This window comes from Alosa sapidissima, chromosome 24 (assembly GCF_018492685.1).
Source record: "Alosa sapidissima isolate fAloSap1 chromosome 24, fAloSap1.pri, whole genome shotgun sequence".
Taxonomy (NCBI): Eukaryota; Metazoa; Chordata; class Actinopteri; order Clupeiformes; family Clupeidae; genus Alosa; species Alosa sapidissima.
Genome location: NC_055980.1, coordinates 11,249,322 through 11,268,412, shown reverse-complemented (window position 1 = coordinate 11,268,412; position 19,091 = coordinate 11,249,322). Strand labels below are relative to the sequence as shown.

General features: G+C 47.3%; 1 protein-coding gene and 1 long non-coding RNA gene across 6 annotated transcripts in view; one reads left to right on the top strand and one right to left on the bottom strand.

Moving 5' to 3' along the window:
• Positions 1-19,091, top strand: part of LOC121700004 (dynamin binding protein) — a 56,527-nt gene that overhangs the window by 29,035 nt on the left and 8,401 nt on the right. For 3 of the 5 annotated variants that reach the window (XM_042082620.1, XM_042082618.1, XM_042082622.1), the window contains 3 exons: positions 16,642-16,841; positions 17,486-17,585; positions 17,967-18,114. In XM_042082620.1, the coding sequence (XP_041938554.1) occupies positions 16,642-16,841; positions 17,486-17,585; positions 17,967-18,114 (448 nt within the window). Of the gene's footprint in view, positions 1-2,403; positions 4,434-11,922; positions 12,226-16,641; positions 16,842-17,485; positions 17,586-17,966; positions 18,115-19,091 lie in introns of those variants that run through there. The other 2 variants (XM_042082621.1, XM_042082623.1) reach the window with 2 other exon arrangements.
• LOC121700005 lies at positions 9,165-18,604 on the bottom strand. The gene is made up of 3 exons (XR_006027095.1): positions 18,519-18,604; positions 11,618-11,622; positions 9,165-9,175 (listed from the first exon to the last, which is right to left on the bottom strand). It is a non-coding gene; the product is annotated as an uncharacterized LOC121700005 (long non-coding RNA).

The following is a 19,091-nucleotide window of genomic DNA, read 5'->3' as shown; positions in this document are numbered from 1 at the left end:
AGACCCCCTGTTGCCCCCTCATGGGGCCTAAATGGAACCCCGCCGGAGCTCTGAGGCGATTAAAACCTCCATTAATAGTTCATCTTCAGGCTCCTGCAGGCCCCAGTGCTTCATAGTGAGGACCCCATTCAGACGAGGCGTCTGTGCGGGGGCCGTAAAGTGAGCCTGTTACTTGGAGCAGGCTGTGTGTTTTTAAAGAAAAAATTGCTTTAGCAGCATGTTACTTTTGGTCCTTGTATTGTTTCCTTTGGAGCGAGCAAGGTAAAATGGTAAGAACGTCCAAGGGCTAGGCTGCAGGTGTTGCATAGATAAATGCAGTCTGTAACTTTGAGAAATATACAGTACGACTGTGTAGATCTCATTAAAAGGGTTTGATCTGTGGGTGTCAGAAATTGTTCAAATGAATCCATACTCCCTCAGCTGCTTACACACCAATCACAAACAGACACACACAAACACAAGCACACACAGACATACTTACTATACTGCCTATCACTCTCAGTTTCTCTCGGTTTCTCTCTATCTCTCTCTCTCTTTCTCTGACACACACACCATCCAGTCTTAGAAAAGGCCAACACTGAACCTCCCTGTCCCAGCACACAGAGATAAACCACAAACCACAAAGTGAGGTATCACATTTCCCCACAGAGATTCACTTGTGTGACTTCCACCGATTTCAGATAGACATCATCCCACTCTACCCTCAGTAACCCTGCACAGAACACCACTGCACAGTCAGGTAAGGTTGACCGAGACCGCATGTTTGTATATCCTCGCTGTCACTGTCCGAGGTACTGTAAACTAAACTGACCACTTCCAGGAAAGCTGAAGAGGATGTTTGTTTTAAGTCAGGAAAAGTGACAAATAATAAAGGTCCAACTGGATGGCCGAGAGTGCAAGAGCTCTCCCTAGCCTTACACAACAGGAATGTTGCACCTGACGTCCCTGTGGAGGCAGAAAAATGCAAGGGCAGTTTCGGTTGGGTCTGTGTGTTGTAATGTGAGATATCCAACACATATAATCAACTCAGAAGTCCTAAACAAATAAAAGACCTTAAATGTATGGTCAAGCTGAAAGAAAAAAGCACCAATCTGGGCATTAAGGCTCTTGGATTTCCACCTGAGCATTGACTACAAATTTGTTGTCGTGCAACATAAGAATCAGCGTCAGCCGAAACCCTTAATTTCAGCCTGCAAGTTTGTATGTTGATTGTGGTGATTTGGTATGTGTTTGTGTGAGTGTATGTGTGTGTGGGTGTGTGTGTGTGTGTGTATGTGCTGCCATGATGGGAGAACTTTAAATATGCTCCCCTCTCATAATTGGGTCTTTTGATTGTGCAGAGAGAGAGAGAGAGACAGACAGAAAGAGAGAGAAAGCGAAAGAGAGAGAGAGAGAGAGAGAAGGGGGGTGGCATACTATACTCCCATTGCCTGAATAGGCCTGGGTTTTTCTCACAGAGAAAAGATCCCCGTCTCTGAACCCGGGGACAGCCGGCAACAATGGCTCATTGTGCCGCACGTTCGCCACTGGGCCGTTCGCTCTGGAATAATCGGCCTCTGTCCAACCCTTTCCCAGGTCGTTCCTCTGAGCAAACATGAAAGCGTTTTCTTTTTTTTTTTTTTTTTTTTTTCCCTTCAGCCCTTTAAATCAAATCATGGGAAGCTTGCCTTTGTCATTCCACATTGGCTGTCGGGAGAAATGGGACAAACAAGTTACCATGTGCTGTTTACAACCCAGCAAGCAGGTTCTTTCTAGAGACTGTTTATGCTAATTAGATTAGAGGACCTTCCTAAAAGAAAAAAAAGAAGCCTGATAGTCAACTCATGATTGCAGTGTCAGAGAGACTATGTTTGGCGCTAACTGGTGCATTAGCATCTGAAAGTTCAGTGCATGGACTTGGTCAGGTAATGGATGCTGGAAAATTGAGAGTCCAACAGAAACTGGAAACTGCGGAGGAAAAATAGCAGGAAAAACAAAAGCTCCACTGGGGTGGAAGTGGGTTTTTTTGTCCGTGGCACCGTGCCAAGACTTTAAAACACCTCTGAGAAGTTTGGAAGGAAGGTGGGGGGGGGGGGTTTGTCAGTGGCGGCGACGATAAGACTGTTTCCTCTGCTGGAAAGCAGGCGTGTGTGTGTGTGTGTCAGAGGGGGGCATCTGCCAGGGTCATCCTGTTTTCAAGCAAACACACATTCCGACCAATTGCAAGCCCAGAAGCGGGCTGCTGTAATCCACCACTCATGTGACTCTTTCACTCAATAGTTAACCCTACGAGCCTCCTGCCTCCTCCCTCTCTCCCACTTCACCCCTCCTTCTCTTCCTCCACTCTCTCTGCTCTCCTCTGATTGGCTGAGGTGGGTGGAGGGAGGGGAAAGATTGAGTTTCTCACCGCTCAGAGCGTCACAGCAAGGCAGTTCTGTCTAGGCAGCCGTTGTGGAGTATGGAGCGAGTGTGACAGACAGTGAGATAGAGAGAGAGAGAGAGAGAGAGAGAGAGAGAGGAAGAAACTGATTGAGAAAGAGAGAAGGAGAGTGGAAGAGAGCAAGTGAGTTAAGTGAACAAGTGAGTGAGAAAGAGAGAGCGAGAGCGAGAGCGAGAGAGAGCATGTCTAACAGGTGTAGTCCACACGGGAACTCTTCTGTCCTGGAATGTGAGCGCAAGAGATGCTAATGCTAACACTAGCGGCGCACCTATCTGGACGGAAGCAGCGTCAACAGTGTCAACACAGAGTGACATCATGAAGGGCCAGGTGGTTCTGGGCCATCCCGGCCCATTTGGCACCGGGCCCTGGGATTGCGGCCGCGCTCCCTTCAAGCGAGGCAAGAGCGTGGAGGAGCTGGTGAGCGAGAGCTGGGAGAGGGAGCGTTGCGTGCCCGGCATGCCCATGGCCATGCCCGGGATGCCCATGCCCGGGATGCCCATGCCCATGCACATGCCCATGCCAATGCAGGCACCACAGCCGCTGCAGTTCACCGGGCCCCAGGGCTTCCAGCCTGCTCCCGGGCACTGGGAGTACCAGACGTACCTGAGGCCGGGCAACGGGGTCCGGCAGCCCAGCTGGGAGTACGAAGACTGGGACAGGATTCCTCAGAGGGAGCCCTTACCTCCACCACCACCACCACAACCACAGGAGTCGCCACAGCACCAGCCCAGGGAGCAGTACTTCTACCAGAGCCCAGAGGCAGTGTACCACCAGCCCAGGAAACCTCAGGAGTGGCCGGCCGGGCACTGCTTCTATGAGGGCAAGGAAGACCCGGGCTACTACGACCCCAGGGACTTAAGGCGCCAGGAGAGCTACGAGTACAGCGACGGCGAACGGTACGACTCCAGAAACGAGGAGGATTATTACAGAGGACGGTACAGCGGTAGGAGGAATGAAGACCGCTATGGCAGCGAAAAAGTGGATTATTATGACCAAAACCGAGACGACAGACGGGACACGGACCGTTATAAGAGTCGGAGTCGGAACTATTACGATCAGCACGACCACAGGGACAGGTATAGCCCGCGAGAAGATGAGCGCAATGACCGAAAGGAAGGTAAACAGCGTGACTCCAGATACCAGGAGCACAGTGACGTCAAAAAGAGGAACAGGTATGACTATAGGGAGAAAGACAGAGACTATGACCGTAGAGAGGATGGCCATTATGACCACAGGGAGAAAGACCACTATGAGCGCAGGCCAAAAGACCTCTACAGTCAAAGGGATCATTATGATCCGAGAGACCGGTGTGGGGATGCTAGAGAGAACGAATATTATGCCGATAAAGAAAAAGATAGATATCAGCGCAAAGAGGCTGACCGCTACGAGCGTAGGGACAAGGACTACTATGACTATCGGGAAGGGGACAGGAGTAAAAGCAGGGAAAAAGACCGCTATGAGAAAGAGAAGGGCCGCTATGACCGTTATGACTCACGAGAGGATGACCACTACAGGCAGAGAGAATTGGACCACTATGAAGTCCGGGAGAAGGGCCACTACAACCGCTATGACTCGCGAGAGGATGACCACTACAGACAGAGAGAATTTGACCATTGGGACGGGGACAGGAGTAGCAGGGACCACTTGGAGGATTTCAGAGCACCTGCAACACCTGAGCGCGCACGTGAGGATTACTATGACGACCACAACAGGGAGAAGACCACCAAGGAATGGACGGAACAGGACGTCAAGTACACCAAACAGGCTGTACGGGAACGGGGGTCCTACGATGACCAGGTCACCCTGACCCGGCAGCGGAGCGACAGCCAGGACCCAGACGGCTGGGATGCGCCACGTTCAGGCTCGGGACGGTCGGACGGCGATTCTGAGCGACGCGGCCGGTTGCGGAAGCCCTGCTACACCAACTCGCTGGACCGGAACAGCTTCTACAGGAAGACCGCCCCCAGCGCGCTCCGGAAGTCCGAATTCGCCACCACCCGGAAACAGAAAGCAGGTAAAACCAAAACGCCAACAGGGCAAGTGGGCCTTTCTTCCCCAGAAAAGGATCAAAGCAGAGTTAGGCAACCTCCGAAGGCTGCAAAACAGGGCACTAATTGGGAAGCCTACACAAAAGGCCTTAGCTAGCAAGTTCACTGATCATTATCAGTCCTGTTCTTGCCTCACCTTTCAAGCTCAAACCTTTCATTGGCCTATCACTAACCTTCAGGGACAGTAATCAATGCAGGAAGTGTGGTGAAAGTGCTTAAGGTGCCATCTCTCTCTCTCTCTCTCTCTCTCTCTCTCTCTGTCTCGTAGACTGTCTTACTCACGCAGGGTAGCAACACGCATGTCTAGGCCTCCTGCTGACTCCTAAGTTGTGTTGTCGATTCTCTCAGGAAGGTGAACTTGAAAGCAGGCAGAGAGGGGTGGGGAGACCAGTCTATCTGGTTTAGGTTCACACTTATTTGATCTGTCTCTTTCTCTCTTTTTTTTCTCTCTCTCTCTCTCTCTCTCTGTCTCTCTGTCTCAGTCTCTCTTTCTCATAGCTGTCATGTTTGCTTTGGCATCATGACAGCACTCTGTCTGAGCAGGTATATAGCATATCAGCCTAAAAAAACAACAGCACACACAGACTTGTTGACTGTGCTCTGTGCACACTTTCAAAATAGCAACCACCAGCATACTGTAGCACTGCACCAATAGATCATGCATGTTTTTAAACCATTCTTTTGAGCACTTAAGAAACCTCAGACAAACTTTGAGCCCTATTATTCTTGACTTTATCAGTGTTCTATGTATGGCTGGATGGAAAAAAAAGAAAACCCTGTCTGTCCACATTCCCTAGCAGTCCACAAACATAGAGCTCTTTGACCAGACCCTGGCGCCCTTCCCACTGCTAAATGAGTGCCCGGTATTATCATAATAGCGATACCGTGTCCTTTTGTCTTTGTGCAAGGGCAAAAAGAAACTAGCTTTTTTAAAAGTCTGTCCCATGCTCTGTGTGCGCGAGTGGCTAGTATGAGGTCGAGACGACGGAGCGTCTCTTCTCGGGAGCTTGGGTGGTTTGTTTATGTTTATTGTCCATGTGGTGCCCAAGTGTCCACCATGGCTGTGAGGCGTCCCGTGGGGAGGCTAGTCTTCGTCTTGGCAGTATTGTGTCTGAGATGTAGAGCAGGTGGCTGGGGGGTAATCCCTCTGCCTGGTGTCAGCACGGAAGGAGAGAGAAGGGAGGAGGGGAGGAAGAGGGGGAGGAGGAGGAGGGGATGAGGAAGAGGAGACAAGAGAAAGACAAAGTGATATGAAGGCCTGTGCTGGGACGTGCCTGGTACCAGGGAGAGTTCCAACCTCCCCACTCTGCTTCTGGGTCTGATATCACAGTGTGTGTGTGTGTGTGTGTGTGTGTGTGTGTGTGTGTGTGTGTGTGTGTGTGTGTGTGTGTGTGTGTGTGTGTGTGTGTGTTGATATGTGGGAGTGAGGGAGTGTGTTTGTCCATGTGGTGTTGCCTGTGTGTGCGTGTGTTTGTGTGAGAGAGAGAGTTTGGTTTCTTCTAGTAGTGTGTGTGTGTGTGTGTGTGTGTGTGTGTGTGTGTGTGTGTGTGTGTGTGTGTGTGTGTGTGTGGGACCTTATGGCAGGTCAGCCTGACTCAGAGTCAATCTGGCACAGGGTGTGAGGTGAGGTCATCTTTTAAAGATAAGCGACTTCCACGCTGACACACACACACACACACACACACAATCATAAATCCACTCAACCACACACAGTCACAATCACTCACTTCTATTCACTGCAACATGGATGTAGCTTTGCACACTTTCATGTCCCTACACATGCACTATACTCTCAGATATGCAAAGACACACACACAGGCACTCGCTGAGGTCCAATGTCATGTGCGCATACACACAACCTCATGCACGCACGCACACACACATCACAAATATAAACACAAACATGGGATCATAGCAGGCTTGTTTATTGGCTGTCAACCAGCTGACACTTTTGACTCCGCTCATGAAGGCATTTCAGGCTTTTTCCAGAGCGGGGCTACCATAGGCTGGGCTGTTTAACTCAGGAGAACTTAATTGGATTACTTACCTGTGGCTTTATTTGAATGGAGCCACTGATCTAAACGAGTTGGAAACTGCTGAGAGAGAACCTCCCAGAAGACACAGGTGATGCAGCACATTGCAAACTGTGAGGAAAAAAAACATTGAAAAAAACAGTAGCGTTAGCGTGTTAGCCAGGATGCAGTTGGGCACAGTTGGTCATATTGCTCAACCAGGTGGAGAAGCTAATAACACCCCTCACACCCCTGTGTGTGTGTGTGTGTGTGTGTGTGTGTGTGTGTGTGTTAGCCTGTTGAGTCGCCTGTTGCTGGTCCTTGTAATCCCAGTGCAGCTGCCGGCTCTGGTGGGCTGGGGAGGGGATTAGGTCGGCAACCTTAAGGCAGCCGCTCCTCTCCTGTCCCCTCCCCTCCTCCTATGGCATGGCCCTCTAGCAACGTTAAGTCAAGGGCCAGCTTGCTAGACAAAAGGCTCAAGTCACGAGCCGAGCCGGGAATTAGCCAGCTAATGTAGGTCAGAGCCAATCACACACACACACACACACACACACACAATAACATACACATTGGCATGGTACCCATAACACCATTTGCCACCACACGCGCGCTCTCGTACTTAAGCTGGACCCAGTTTGACCCCATATAAACACATCAGCTGCCAATATGTTGCTCCTCAAGGATCACTTGACCATAGTGGTGAATATATTGTTATTCATTAAAATTAATGAAAGACATGGTGTATGATATTTAAAGAGGAAAGTTGTGTGTTAGCGGCACCCAATTACTGATTCAGGGGGGGAAAAAGCCTGAAGGAACTGAGAACAGGGTTTCCCAGGGTGTCATTGTAATCATGTTGTGGCTTACATCTTTGCCCTCTCAAGAATATCTCGCCTACTCGTGAGTTGATTGATCATGAAGTGTCGTTGGTGAATATGTACCTCCATACTTCGTTCAGGAAAATTAGCTGGCTTCAGCTTCAGGCCTTTAGCTCAAAGCCTCAAGTCCTCCTTCAGCATGAATACAACTTCATTGTAACTGCTGAGAGAATACTAACGCTCAAAAGCTATAAACTGCTTCTAAAAGCCTTCATAAATCTGTGGTGGCTTGTCTCGACTTAAAATGCAACCGGTTTGTGTGTTAGAGGGCTGGAGCAGATGAATGTGGGAGATAGGGCCACCTCGTTTTAATCTCCTCCCTCCCAGTAGCAGGCCAGTGAAAGGGCCTGGCCGGGGCCAGAGAGGACCATCTATCACTGCCACGTCCCTCACGACGGGGCTCCCTTTGTTCTGCTGTGTGTGTGTGTGTGTGTGTGTGTGTGTGTGTGTGTGTATATGTGTGAGCGTGTGTGTGTGTGTGTGTGTGTGTGTGTGTGTGTGTCTGTGAGCGTGTTTGTGTGTGTGTGTGAGCGTGAGCATGTGTGTGTGTGTGTGTGTGTGTGTGTGTGTGTGTGTGTGTGTGTGAGCATGAGCGTGTGTGTGTGTGTGTGTGTGAGAGCGTGAGCGTGTGTGTGTGTGTGTGTGTGTGTGTGGGGAGAGGTCTTGATGGTAGAATGGGGTTAGTTTAGTTTGGTGGGGGGGGGCGTGATGTTGGACTGCACACAATTGTTGCCTGACCCACTCTTCTCACATGCAAATTCTACACTATTGGTCAATAGCAGATACGCCTCAGTACACACCCCAAAACAAAGGCACGGCACACTGACTGTACACAGAGTCTACATCCTTAATGCATGAGATCATACTGTAACATGGCATTAATGCAATGGGAAGGCTACGATTTGTCAAGCTCACTTTGTAAAATTGTATGCGCCATAAACTGTAGATAATGAACTGTGAAAAATTACAAATAGAGGCTTTCTGGAAAATATGGTCCTTGTTGAGATTCAAATATTGATAGACTGCGTACTGCGTACTGTGAGACATAATCCGGCATCACTGTCACTATACATATCACTGTTCTCCCTATCCGTATATGTATCACTGTTCTCTCCGGATGTTAGCCATGAAATGGTTCTGTGATTCTCTATGAGAGGTGGGATTTCTGTGAGAGGGAAGACCAGCCCAGCTGGATTCCTGAGGGTGTTGTGGTGTTACATGGCAGAGCACAAAGAGCCACAGCCATGACTATCTGATGTTTATTTTTATGACAGTCCTCCCTAGTCATCAGTGAGCACCATCCCTCCTGTGTGTCTTTATCGGCCAGACCAACTCAACCTGTTCTCCCCCATACGTACTTCAAAAGGCAATAACAAAAGACACAGGTCACAATTTGTCTAAAATTAACCGCAGGGCTGTCACAGGAAGTCTCGTGGCACTCATGTTCAAAGTTTCGAGAGAGAGAGGGGGGGGGGGGGGGTGTAAGAATCGGGGCAGCGTCTTGAAGAAGTTTCGATACTTTTTTTTTTTAACAATCTTGGTCGGTCTAGCTTCAGCGTTCCAGCTCATCTCTGGCCGTGCTCCATTGTAATTGTTGCTGCTTGGAGAACGTGGGCGAGTAAATGACCACCCCTCCATTCTCCGCGTTCCCCATGCCAAACCGACCTCAGCTGACAGGGTGCACTTTTCTGGTTGCTCGAGTTGCGGACGTGGAAGATATTTTGGAGTGAACGCATCGAATGGGCTAAGTTTGCTCGGTGGAATGCACACCCATTGGGCGTGTGTCCACCCTGGCTACCCAACTCATGATGAAAATGGCTCTGGACAATGAGTTTGACTCAGGAGGGCAAAGGGAGAGTTGGAATGTGACCTCTATAGACCTTTGAAACTGCAGGCGATAAGTAGACGTGATGATGAGATGTGCCACTTTTATTTTAATTGGCCAGCAGGATCATGTTCAGCTTGGGGGCATGGTGTGTGTGTGTGTGTGTGTGTGTGTGTGTGTGTGTGTGTGTGTGTGTTTGTGTGTGCTGAGGGTTTTCGTGGGAACTAGGCCAACCATCCACATTAAACAACAACAAAAACAGAAGAGAACAGCCTCTGTTTTTTTGGATCTCTCTAGATTACCCAATGCGGAGGCTTTAAAACAAGTTGTAAAGAGTTGTAAAGTTTTTCCCGTTGTGAAGTCGGAATTCCTCTTCCTTGGTAATGTTTACATGCAGTTGTAAGTCACGCTCAAAGCTCCAAAGCCGCCAGAGGGTTTACACGGCTCCGGGCACAGTCACTGGCATTACTCTTTGGCTTTGGCTGCTCTCTCTCTCCCGGCCTCTTAAGAGGTGTATGGGGGAAGGGGGGAAGGGGGGGGGGTCAATCTGTCTGTCCACTCAACAGGCTTTGGCGCGATATCTGAGGCCCGGCTAGAGCCGTTGCCAAGGAAACAGGGCATTCTGCCGGTGAACTTTGTGCAGCGCACACACAGACTGAGCGTGACCTCAGTGGACGCACCGGGCCGATACGCAAACATTTCCACAGAGCCAGCTCAGCAGGCAGATGCTGGCCAGTAAACATAGGCGTCATAGCTGCACACGTGAAAAGCAAACCTGACTTGCTTTTTTCTCCTCTGTACACTTGGGTTTCACAAACATTCCGACAGTTCCATGATTGATTAGTCTTACTAGAATGAAGGGTTTGGATTTCACTGCCTTCCATTTTAAGTTATTCTATGTTGTCTTAAATTTTGTCTTATACTCTTGATCAATTTAACAAAAAGATATAGGGCTTTAATTTGAATGGCAGCCAAAGTGCAATGTCTAAATTCTAGTTTAATAACGAGGCAAAATCTATGTGCATGTAATACCATGAGCAAGATTCCAAGCACAAACAGCTCAAACTTTCCCACATGCCACACACGTTAGCTTTAGTTCATGCAGGAGACAATTGTGTGACTTTGGGAAAGATTCTTGAAAGATTGTAGTCTTTTAACTAATGCGGGGTCATTAGTTAAAAGACTACAATCTTTCAAGAATCTTGAAAGATTCATTCAAACTTTACTCAAAAGACTACAATATTTTCCTGTCATCTAAATAAGGGCCCATAGTGTAGAGTATTACAGTTTACATGACACAACACCTCACATGTAAACATGAGTTTATTGGACTGCAGAGTTTACTTTTTAACACACACTTTTTTCCAAAGACTACATAAGTTATATTATAGTTGTGCTACATCTTTGTTGTCAGACATATCATTTCAGGTGGGTGATTTAGAAGCACTGGTTGTGAGCACATGACCTTAGACTTTCAGATAAATTATATTTGCTTTCATCAGTAGTAATCTGCAGTCACCCCAAAGAACATAAACCACCCCAATTGAGTAATGGTACCAGCAATTACAGGTGAACCAAATAGGCCTATGCAATTACCATAATGGAGCCAGATTCTTCAAAGTATTTCTTCCAGTAAGATACTTTGGAAAACTCAGTGCCCTAACACCTGTCTTGTAAAGAGAAGGAAAGTAAAGAAACTGCACAGCACTGCCAAACAGATGCAGGACAGATGCCCATCCAGCTCTTCTGATGGGAGAGCCTATATATTAGGGGATTCGACTTCATGTAGCCGCCTGCAGCCGTCCTAAGCTGACTGCATAATGTGATTATTTCTGAGATTCTGATACGTTTCAACCATGACGGAATTGTGCATACGTCAAGGTTGAAAACGTATCAGAATCTCAGATATATTCACGTTATGCAGTCAGTTTAAGATGGCTGCAGGCGGCTACATAAAGTCGAATCCCCCTATTAACTCACTACTAGTACTGCCTCCTCTCTGAGGACCTGGCACACTCATCCATACGCACATGCATGAGAGAGAGAGGCTCACATCTTAAAGTGCATGCTTAACTTAACAGCCCTGTTAAACAGATGCCAAACAGATCCACCCAAATACCACACCACTGTCTTAATGAGAACCAGAGCCCATACATTGGCACATGCACCTGTCGCTTCTCTGAAGAATGGATCTCACACACACACACACACACACACAGCCTCCAAAGAGAATGCAGAGCTTCTTCTTCTGAAGGCCTCATTGGTGAAAGATCCTTAAGATCTTAATGGAATTCAGGCCGGGTGGGACGGGCTTTGATGAGTGATTGGCACATTGAGAAAACCTGGCCCAGATTTTCACCCAAGCATGGAATAGGCATCTGTGTCTGTGTGAGAGTTCCGTTCCCCTCTCTCACATGCACTTTGAGATGAGAGACCACGGCTGTGTCTCAAACCACCTATACTTGCACACTTCAAGTACTTAGTTTAAGTATAGTCCAGATATTGGGACAATACTAACCATCGATAAGTGGACACAGTGCAAGTAATCGCTCAGTGCACACTAGCAGTGTACTGACGGAAGTATGTGGTTTGAGACACACCCCACCTACTAGAAGGTTCCTAGTGGTCACTGTGATTATTGCCCAATTAGTGACTTTCTAGTCAAAGCTGATGGAACAGCCAATAGAGGAAGTTGTTGTTGTTGGGAATGGGACCCAGTCCCAGGATTCTGGTTCCAGACTTTTGTGAGCGCTTCAGTGGGTGCCTCTCACTGCACCCTGTGTGTCTGTGTGTGTGTTGTGTGTTCATGCGTGTGTGTTTGTGTGGTAATCTGCGTGGTGGTTCCCATGCATTCAGATGGAAATGTGCGGGGAGAAAAGGAGTCTGAACTTCAAGGAGTTTTAAGAGTGACAAGGATACAGTGAGACAAAGCTCTTGCTCGTCTTGGGGAAGAGGAGTGCATTCGTTCGGAGTTCCTTAGGGGACGTGTAGAGATGTGTTCTATGGCAGCCGGGAGGACAAGTATGTGTGTATGCACTAACAGGTGGGTGAAAGTGCAGATCTTGAGCACACACACACACACACACACACGCACAAACTTTTTTTGCAGCACATGGTCCCAACTTCTTAAGAACGTGCTGCTCCTTCGAGTGCCTTTCAGCTGCCACTCCTCAATTTCAGTGCACATCTCTTAAATGTAAATTGGGCTTTTTCGGCTATAATCGCGTCTGTAGCAGTATGCATATCCGTCGGTCCCGATCTCATTAATTTCCTGTTCGCCCAGGTTGCCTTTGTGGCCGAAGTGTCATGTTTGGTTTGATTAGCCACGGCTCTTTTGAATAGAAAAGCCGGAGTGATTTGTGGAGCGTGAAAATGGTGCCTTTGCTGTTGTCTCCAGAGAGCTCTGTAGCCTTTTGTATCTTTGTTTCCCCATACATGTGACATGATTTAGGTACTGGCTCAGTTCCACGGCTGTTGAGACAGCAAGAGAGCCTTGGGAATGCCTTTGTGGAGACAAACATGATTTGCAACATGCAAGTACTGTATATCAGTGTGAAGTTGTATGCTTTCACAGGAATGGTATGTGATTGTGTATATTGAAGGGTTGCAATGGCTGGTGATGAGTGACAGAACTTTTTAACTTGTCTCCGAAAACTTGAATGTGCACTTGTTGAGGACATATTCCTCTGTGGCATTTCAGTTGTACTATTAGCGAATTGAATTGTTGCCGTCATCCGTTTCAGAGCAGGATTTGGTGTGGTGCTAAAATACAATAGTGTTTACCTGTTAGCTCTGCGCTCCTCTCAGGACCTGAAGTAACCTTAGTATGGTTGGAGTTTTTTCCACAATATTTGTCTTCCAAAGACACACAAGTGTAGTACTATGTTTGATAGTTTTTGCCTTTTTAGGGGGTTATATCTGAACATTACATTACATTTACTCATTAGGCTGGCACTTTTATCCGAAGCGACAATAATTAAGGTACAGTGTGATGGTAATTTTGATACCACAGATGAAATAGAGACCCAGTCAGACCAATAGTATAAAAAATCAGGAACAAAGTTTATTTACAATAATGTGCATCAAGGGAGAGACAGCATGACTTCACCTAAAGATCCATCAGCTGCTCTAACTAGACAAGGAAATAGTTAGGGTTTAAGTATCCTTCCAGGCTGACAGGAGATGGCCTTGGTCATCCCATCTCACATGGACTACACTGAATCAGACTCTGATTAGTGGCAACCTGGCAGAGCAGAACAGTGAAACACTGCAAAGTCATAATATTCCCGCTTATTCCTACAGTAAATACAGTCACACACAGATAAACACAGGGACAGTACAGATATCATACAGTCATTACATATAATCATACTTTTAGTATCAAAGTGACCCACTAATGAGAAATGCAGAACATTAAACCATATATTGGAATATTGGACATAATGTTCTATTCCACTTTCTTTCAAGTGCGACAAGGATGTGTGAAGTCACCATCAGCCAGCTTATTCAGTCCTGTGTATTCACTAGGGAAAGCTATGTATGCAAACAACATGTTTACTGCTGCTGGTATTGTTCACCCTACCCTGCCCCAACTCTCAACGCCGCACACTTCCCCAGGACTCCTTCCCCTCCTGTTGGGATCCTATGTGGGCCACACGAGGCTTTGTGGGTTGGGGGTTGGACACGGGAGAACAGGAGAGAGAGGGGGCTGGGAGAGACCAAACTCAGTGCCACGACCAATTACTTCCACCACTCGCCTGGGTAGAGACTGAGGCCCCTGTGTGGTCCGGTCGCCGATTACCCATAAGGCTCTTCACCAGGCCACGGCACACATACCAGAGGTGTGCTTTGGCACATGTAGGGCATATCCCTTCATACATGCACAGACACAGACAGACACACACACACACACACACACACACACACAGCATATGGCACTGAGAGTATTCACACAGTCTCATGCCATTTGGGCTTCACCTGCTTTGAAGCAGGAGAGTGTCTAGTTAAAGTGGTGTAAGATGGACACGTACAGTAGTACCTGACCAGGCTTTACCCTACTCTGGTACGGAAATCCTATGGTGATGTAAAGACAACTTTTGTCTGACTAAATGCATCCATTAGCACTAACTTCTCTCTCCAAGTCAATGCTGTTGACTGTTGGCTAATGCAACACTTCTCATTTTCAGACAAAAGAGTAGAATCCATATCATACTGCTGTACAGTTGTTTCACTTACTCATGATCTGTAAGGGAAGGGCTTAGGGAGGTGATCGAGTCCAAGACCAAGACGTAAGATTAGAGGGAGCATTTGCTGATAGTGAATGAGTCAGGACTGTGTGTGTGTGTGTGTGTGTGTGTTTGTGTTGTTGTCTTATCACCTGTACCTCCCTCTCCGCGCACACTTTTAGCACTGCCCGGTCACAGCCAAGCTTCCAGCATGCACGTCTGCTGTGTGAGCCATTGTGATGGAATCTTTACTTTTGAATTTTAAGCATGTAGCTCAGGTCCAAACAATGAGAGTTGCCATCCCCATTCACTGGAAGTGGGTCAGAACAGGTTTGCGTGTGTGCATGTCTGTGTGTGTGTGTGTGTGTGTGTGTGTGTGTGTGTGTGTGTGTGTGTGTGTGTGTGTGTGTGTTTGGGTGTGTGTGCCAGTCGCACCACTAGGTCCTGTTACCCTCAAAAGTAGCAACACATGGCTCTCTGCAGGGTGGGCTATGGTCTGTACGTGGGCACCCAGAGCAGGGGGCATGCCTTCCCAGAAACACCCATGAAGTCATGTGACTCATGTCCCACTCTTATTTCCCAGAATGCATGTCTTTCTGTCTGTATTTGTAAAGTTTTACTCTGCGAGAACTCCAAAAGAAGTATTTTGTAGTATATCTGAAATCTGTTTTGAGTAGAAGAGAAAAGAGTTGGAAGAGAAGACGTTAGAGGATCAGAGGAGCCACCCGGAGCTGGTTAAGCCTTCTATGGGGGGGTGGGGGGGTTGGGGGGATTGGGGGGGCAGGTGGTGGAAGGATCAGACAGAACCCCCTACAGCACAGAGACACGGAGAGACCGACTGAAAACACACACAGACGGACAGACAGGGCCACAAACCATGAAAGAGAAAACAAAAAATAGGGTGGCTAAATAAGGAGAATAACAAGACCACTTTGGAGCCTCTTTCTAGAAGATACATTTTAGGCGTAGTAAATTCATAGTAGAATCCACACTGTCCGAGTTGGAGTGGAACACACACCACATTACAAATGAATTAGGAATCCACAGATGCAGACTATTTTGACAGAACATGGGGTCTTCACCCTTTGATAACCTTTTAAACCAATTTCTGAGTTCTCTTTTTGCTTTTTGTTTTTTAGAATAGTTTGAAGCCATTTTGTCTAGTATTATAGGATGTTCTTTGACTATAGCTATTAGGCAACCAGCCAGCCTCTCTGAAACAGTTCTCCACAGCACAGCTGTGGCACATCATCTCAGTTTTCTCGGTCTGCCAGTAACAGCGATGCCTTTTTGAATCTTTCCTCATGTGTGAAAACAGAGCGGTCAGCTTCCATTGGACAGGACAGCAGGCAGCCTCAGAGACAGCAGCCTGCCTCAGCGCCGTCTCAGGATGTAGCGACTCTCAGTGACCACAGGCAGCTGGCCGGCTGGCAGCCTTCGCCACAGCGGGCTGCTTGGCAGTACTGATGCTGAGCCATTGTGATGGAGCATGTGGTGCCTTGCATAGATTGCAACCTGCTTCTGCCAGTTGATGTGTTGTATTTTCACATTCTTGTTTCATGTATCTGACTTCTCGATTAGTCGTTGGCATTATCTGATGATGTCTTTATTGGAATCATAAAATATCATCTGTGTGTGTGTGTGTGTGTGTGTGTGTGTGTGTGTGTGTGTGTGTGAGAGATTGAGAGTGTGTGTGTGTGAGGTTACTCACTGGGCCCCTCTGCAATGCCCCCAGACCCCCCATTTTTCCACCTCGCTTCTCTTTGAGTGCGGCCATGTTGCATTGGCTGCTGTGATAGTCCATTGTGGTGTGGACAAAAGCCAAAGTCCAGAGGCCCTTTGTGGAACTCCAGCAGTGCGTGAACCCTGCGCCTCCTCAGCCTCCCCATAACCGTCCGCCCCCAATCTCCCTGCCATCCCAGCCCTGACTAGCCTGCCAGAGCCCACTCATGTCCAGAAATAAAGATCAAAGGCGGCTAGATACGCTCTGAGTCATTTTTGTGCTCTTTCTTATGGGAATTGGTCGCGTCCCAGGCCTTTGTCTACAGTGGCAGTGTGTTGCCGTTGAGCTATTGTGTGCTGGACCTGACAGTTCAGAACTGAAAAGCTTAGTAGCTCGAGTCAATGTTATGCAAGGTCAATGACGTATTCACACTCTTCCTCGTTTTCTCTCTCCTCTCTCTCTCTCTCTCCCTCGTTTTCTCTCTCTCTCTCTCTCTCTCTCTCTCTCACAGAGATGACTCTGCTGTCTACCCAGCCAAAGTCCCTGGACTCTGCTCCGGTGTCAGCGGCCACCACCAGCGAAGATCCTGAGCAGAGGATGCTGGAGAAGAGGTCAAAGGTCATCGAGGAGCTCCTGCAGACGGAGAAGGACTACATCAAGGACCTGCAGATGTGCGTGAAGGAGATCATCCAGCCTCTCAAACAGAAGCAGGTACCTAGACACTTCATCACCTCCACCAAAGAGGTCATTGTTTCAGTGTGGTTTGTCTGTAAGCAGGATTCGCCTAAAACTAGGATTCATGCATTATCATACTGGATATGTAACTATCCCATCTCTTGTAACATACACCTCAGGTGGCTTTAAACATCATGTTCTATTCTCTACATCTAACTAACTTATGCATTTATCATGTATACAGACCTTACTGTTCTGTAACTGACCCTATAGGCAGATGGGTCAGGCCCTTGAGTCGTGGATCTGCTCGAGGATTCTTCCTATATGTATCCCCAATTCTAGGGAGTTTTTCCTTGTCCCTGTTACCCATGGGCTTTCTCTTTTCTTTTCTCTGATTGTCTAACATTCTGTAAAACGCCATGAGACATGTGTAATGTTTTGGCGCTCTATAAGTGAATTAAATTGAAACTACTACCCTGAAGACCCCCATTAAATTGTGCAAATGTGGTGGCACTTGGTTTGCGCTCTGTGAGTGTCCTAATAGAAATTGTCAATGTTGCTTGGTGACAGAGCTCCTTGCTTTAGGGTGTGCTCTGATCTACAACAAATATCAGAGCAACATAACCTCACTGCTGTAAATGTTTCAGTTGTTTCTGTGGTCTGTCCCTTGTGATTTGTAGGTGCAGAATGTGGACTTTGATGGTCTGTTTGGGAACATTAGCTCTGTGATCGAGCTCTCCCGTCGCCTCTACAAAACCCTTGTAGACTCCGACTCCATTGGTGAGTAGGTGGACATATCATTCATCAGCATACAGTCTATGGGTGGCAGGCTCTCTCTCTCTCTGTGTGTTGGCTCTTTAGTTGTGTCAAGTTGTTCACAGTGGCAGTGTTGAGTTCAAGTTTAGTTGTTTCAAGTGGAATGCATTAGATGTAATTAGCAGTTGGATTAACAGGTCTGTTAAAGTGGCTATTCCTTAATTTCATTACTTTATTAAATACAATGGCAAAGTCTAATGACTGAGCCATTGTTTGTCGTCCCTGGCAGTATTGTCTATATTTTGTTGTTCCAGCATTTCGTCAAATACTTAATTAGTCTGGTCAGAGAGTCTGAAACAAATCAACTTGGCAAATGTTTGACCTGAGCCCTTATTTTTTTCTCAGGGAAAGTGTTCCTGGATTTCAAAACAGAGCTGGAGGAGGTCTACAAGGTCTACTGCCAGAACCACGATGATGCCATCTCTCTGCTGGAGACCTACGAGAAGGACGAGAACATACAGAAGCATGTGTTGGAGTGTCTGGAGAAGCTCAGGTAACTAGGCGACAGCCGACCTAGGAAACCCCCATTGGGCTCTATCTGGAAGCACTTGGGGTGTTGAGTGCATGGTGTGGTTTGTGAAGCATGTCCGTTGCAGCCTGAGACTGGCAGTGTTTTTCTCGGTTGTCCACTGGGTACCACCCAGTGGCATAGAGGAACTCCTGACTGTTTTTTTCTCAGGTGCGCTGTAACAGAACATGGAGTTGTATAACCTCTGATTGATGCATTTTGATGTAAAAGTTCATTGAAATGCATGTGTGTGTGTTCAACAGGAATGTTTGTTTTCTAACAACACAGTGTTTGAAAATTAAGCCACAAAGGACTGTACACATTTTTGTCGCTATTACTGAGACTACACTCTTGCATAGTTGAGCACCAATGACTTGCGGTGACCTTACAGTACAGTGTCTCACTGACTCCCCTAACTTGGTCATTTAAAGGTTACTTGATTTGAGGATGAGAAGGAAGTAAAAGAGACTTCCGTGGATATAGGAGAGAGAAAAGAAAACATGGGCTTGTAGTTCATAGTTGGGATAAATTTGTGAATAGTATTGAAATACCTGGTCATGCTTGGTAGGTAGTGAATTGAGACAATAGTCAGCTGTGGGCCCTGTAAGCCCTTTGTGTGTGTGTGTGTGTGTGTGCGCACGCACACACTGAGATGGATGACACTGCAGGCCTTTTAAGAAATAAAAATCTTAGCTTTGGTTTCATATAATCTTAACTGCTCCGATGGGAGTTACTTGAAGGTTTGAGTTGTTTGTGTTCATTACATTTTGCAAGGAAATTATTTGAAAGTAAACAAAAGAGATTGTGTGTGCTTGCACACTCAATAGTTATCAGTTGAGCTTAGTGATGCATAGTAGTCGAAGAATGTGCCTCACCCGGTTTCACCCCCCTACCACTACTTCAATCCACTGCCGGTTTCACCCAGTCTTTCAACAAGGTGCACGTGCATGTGCACACACACA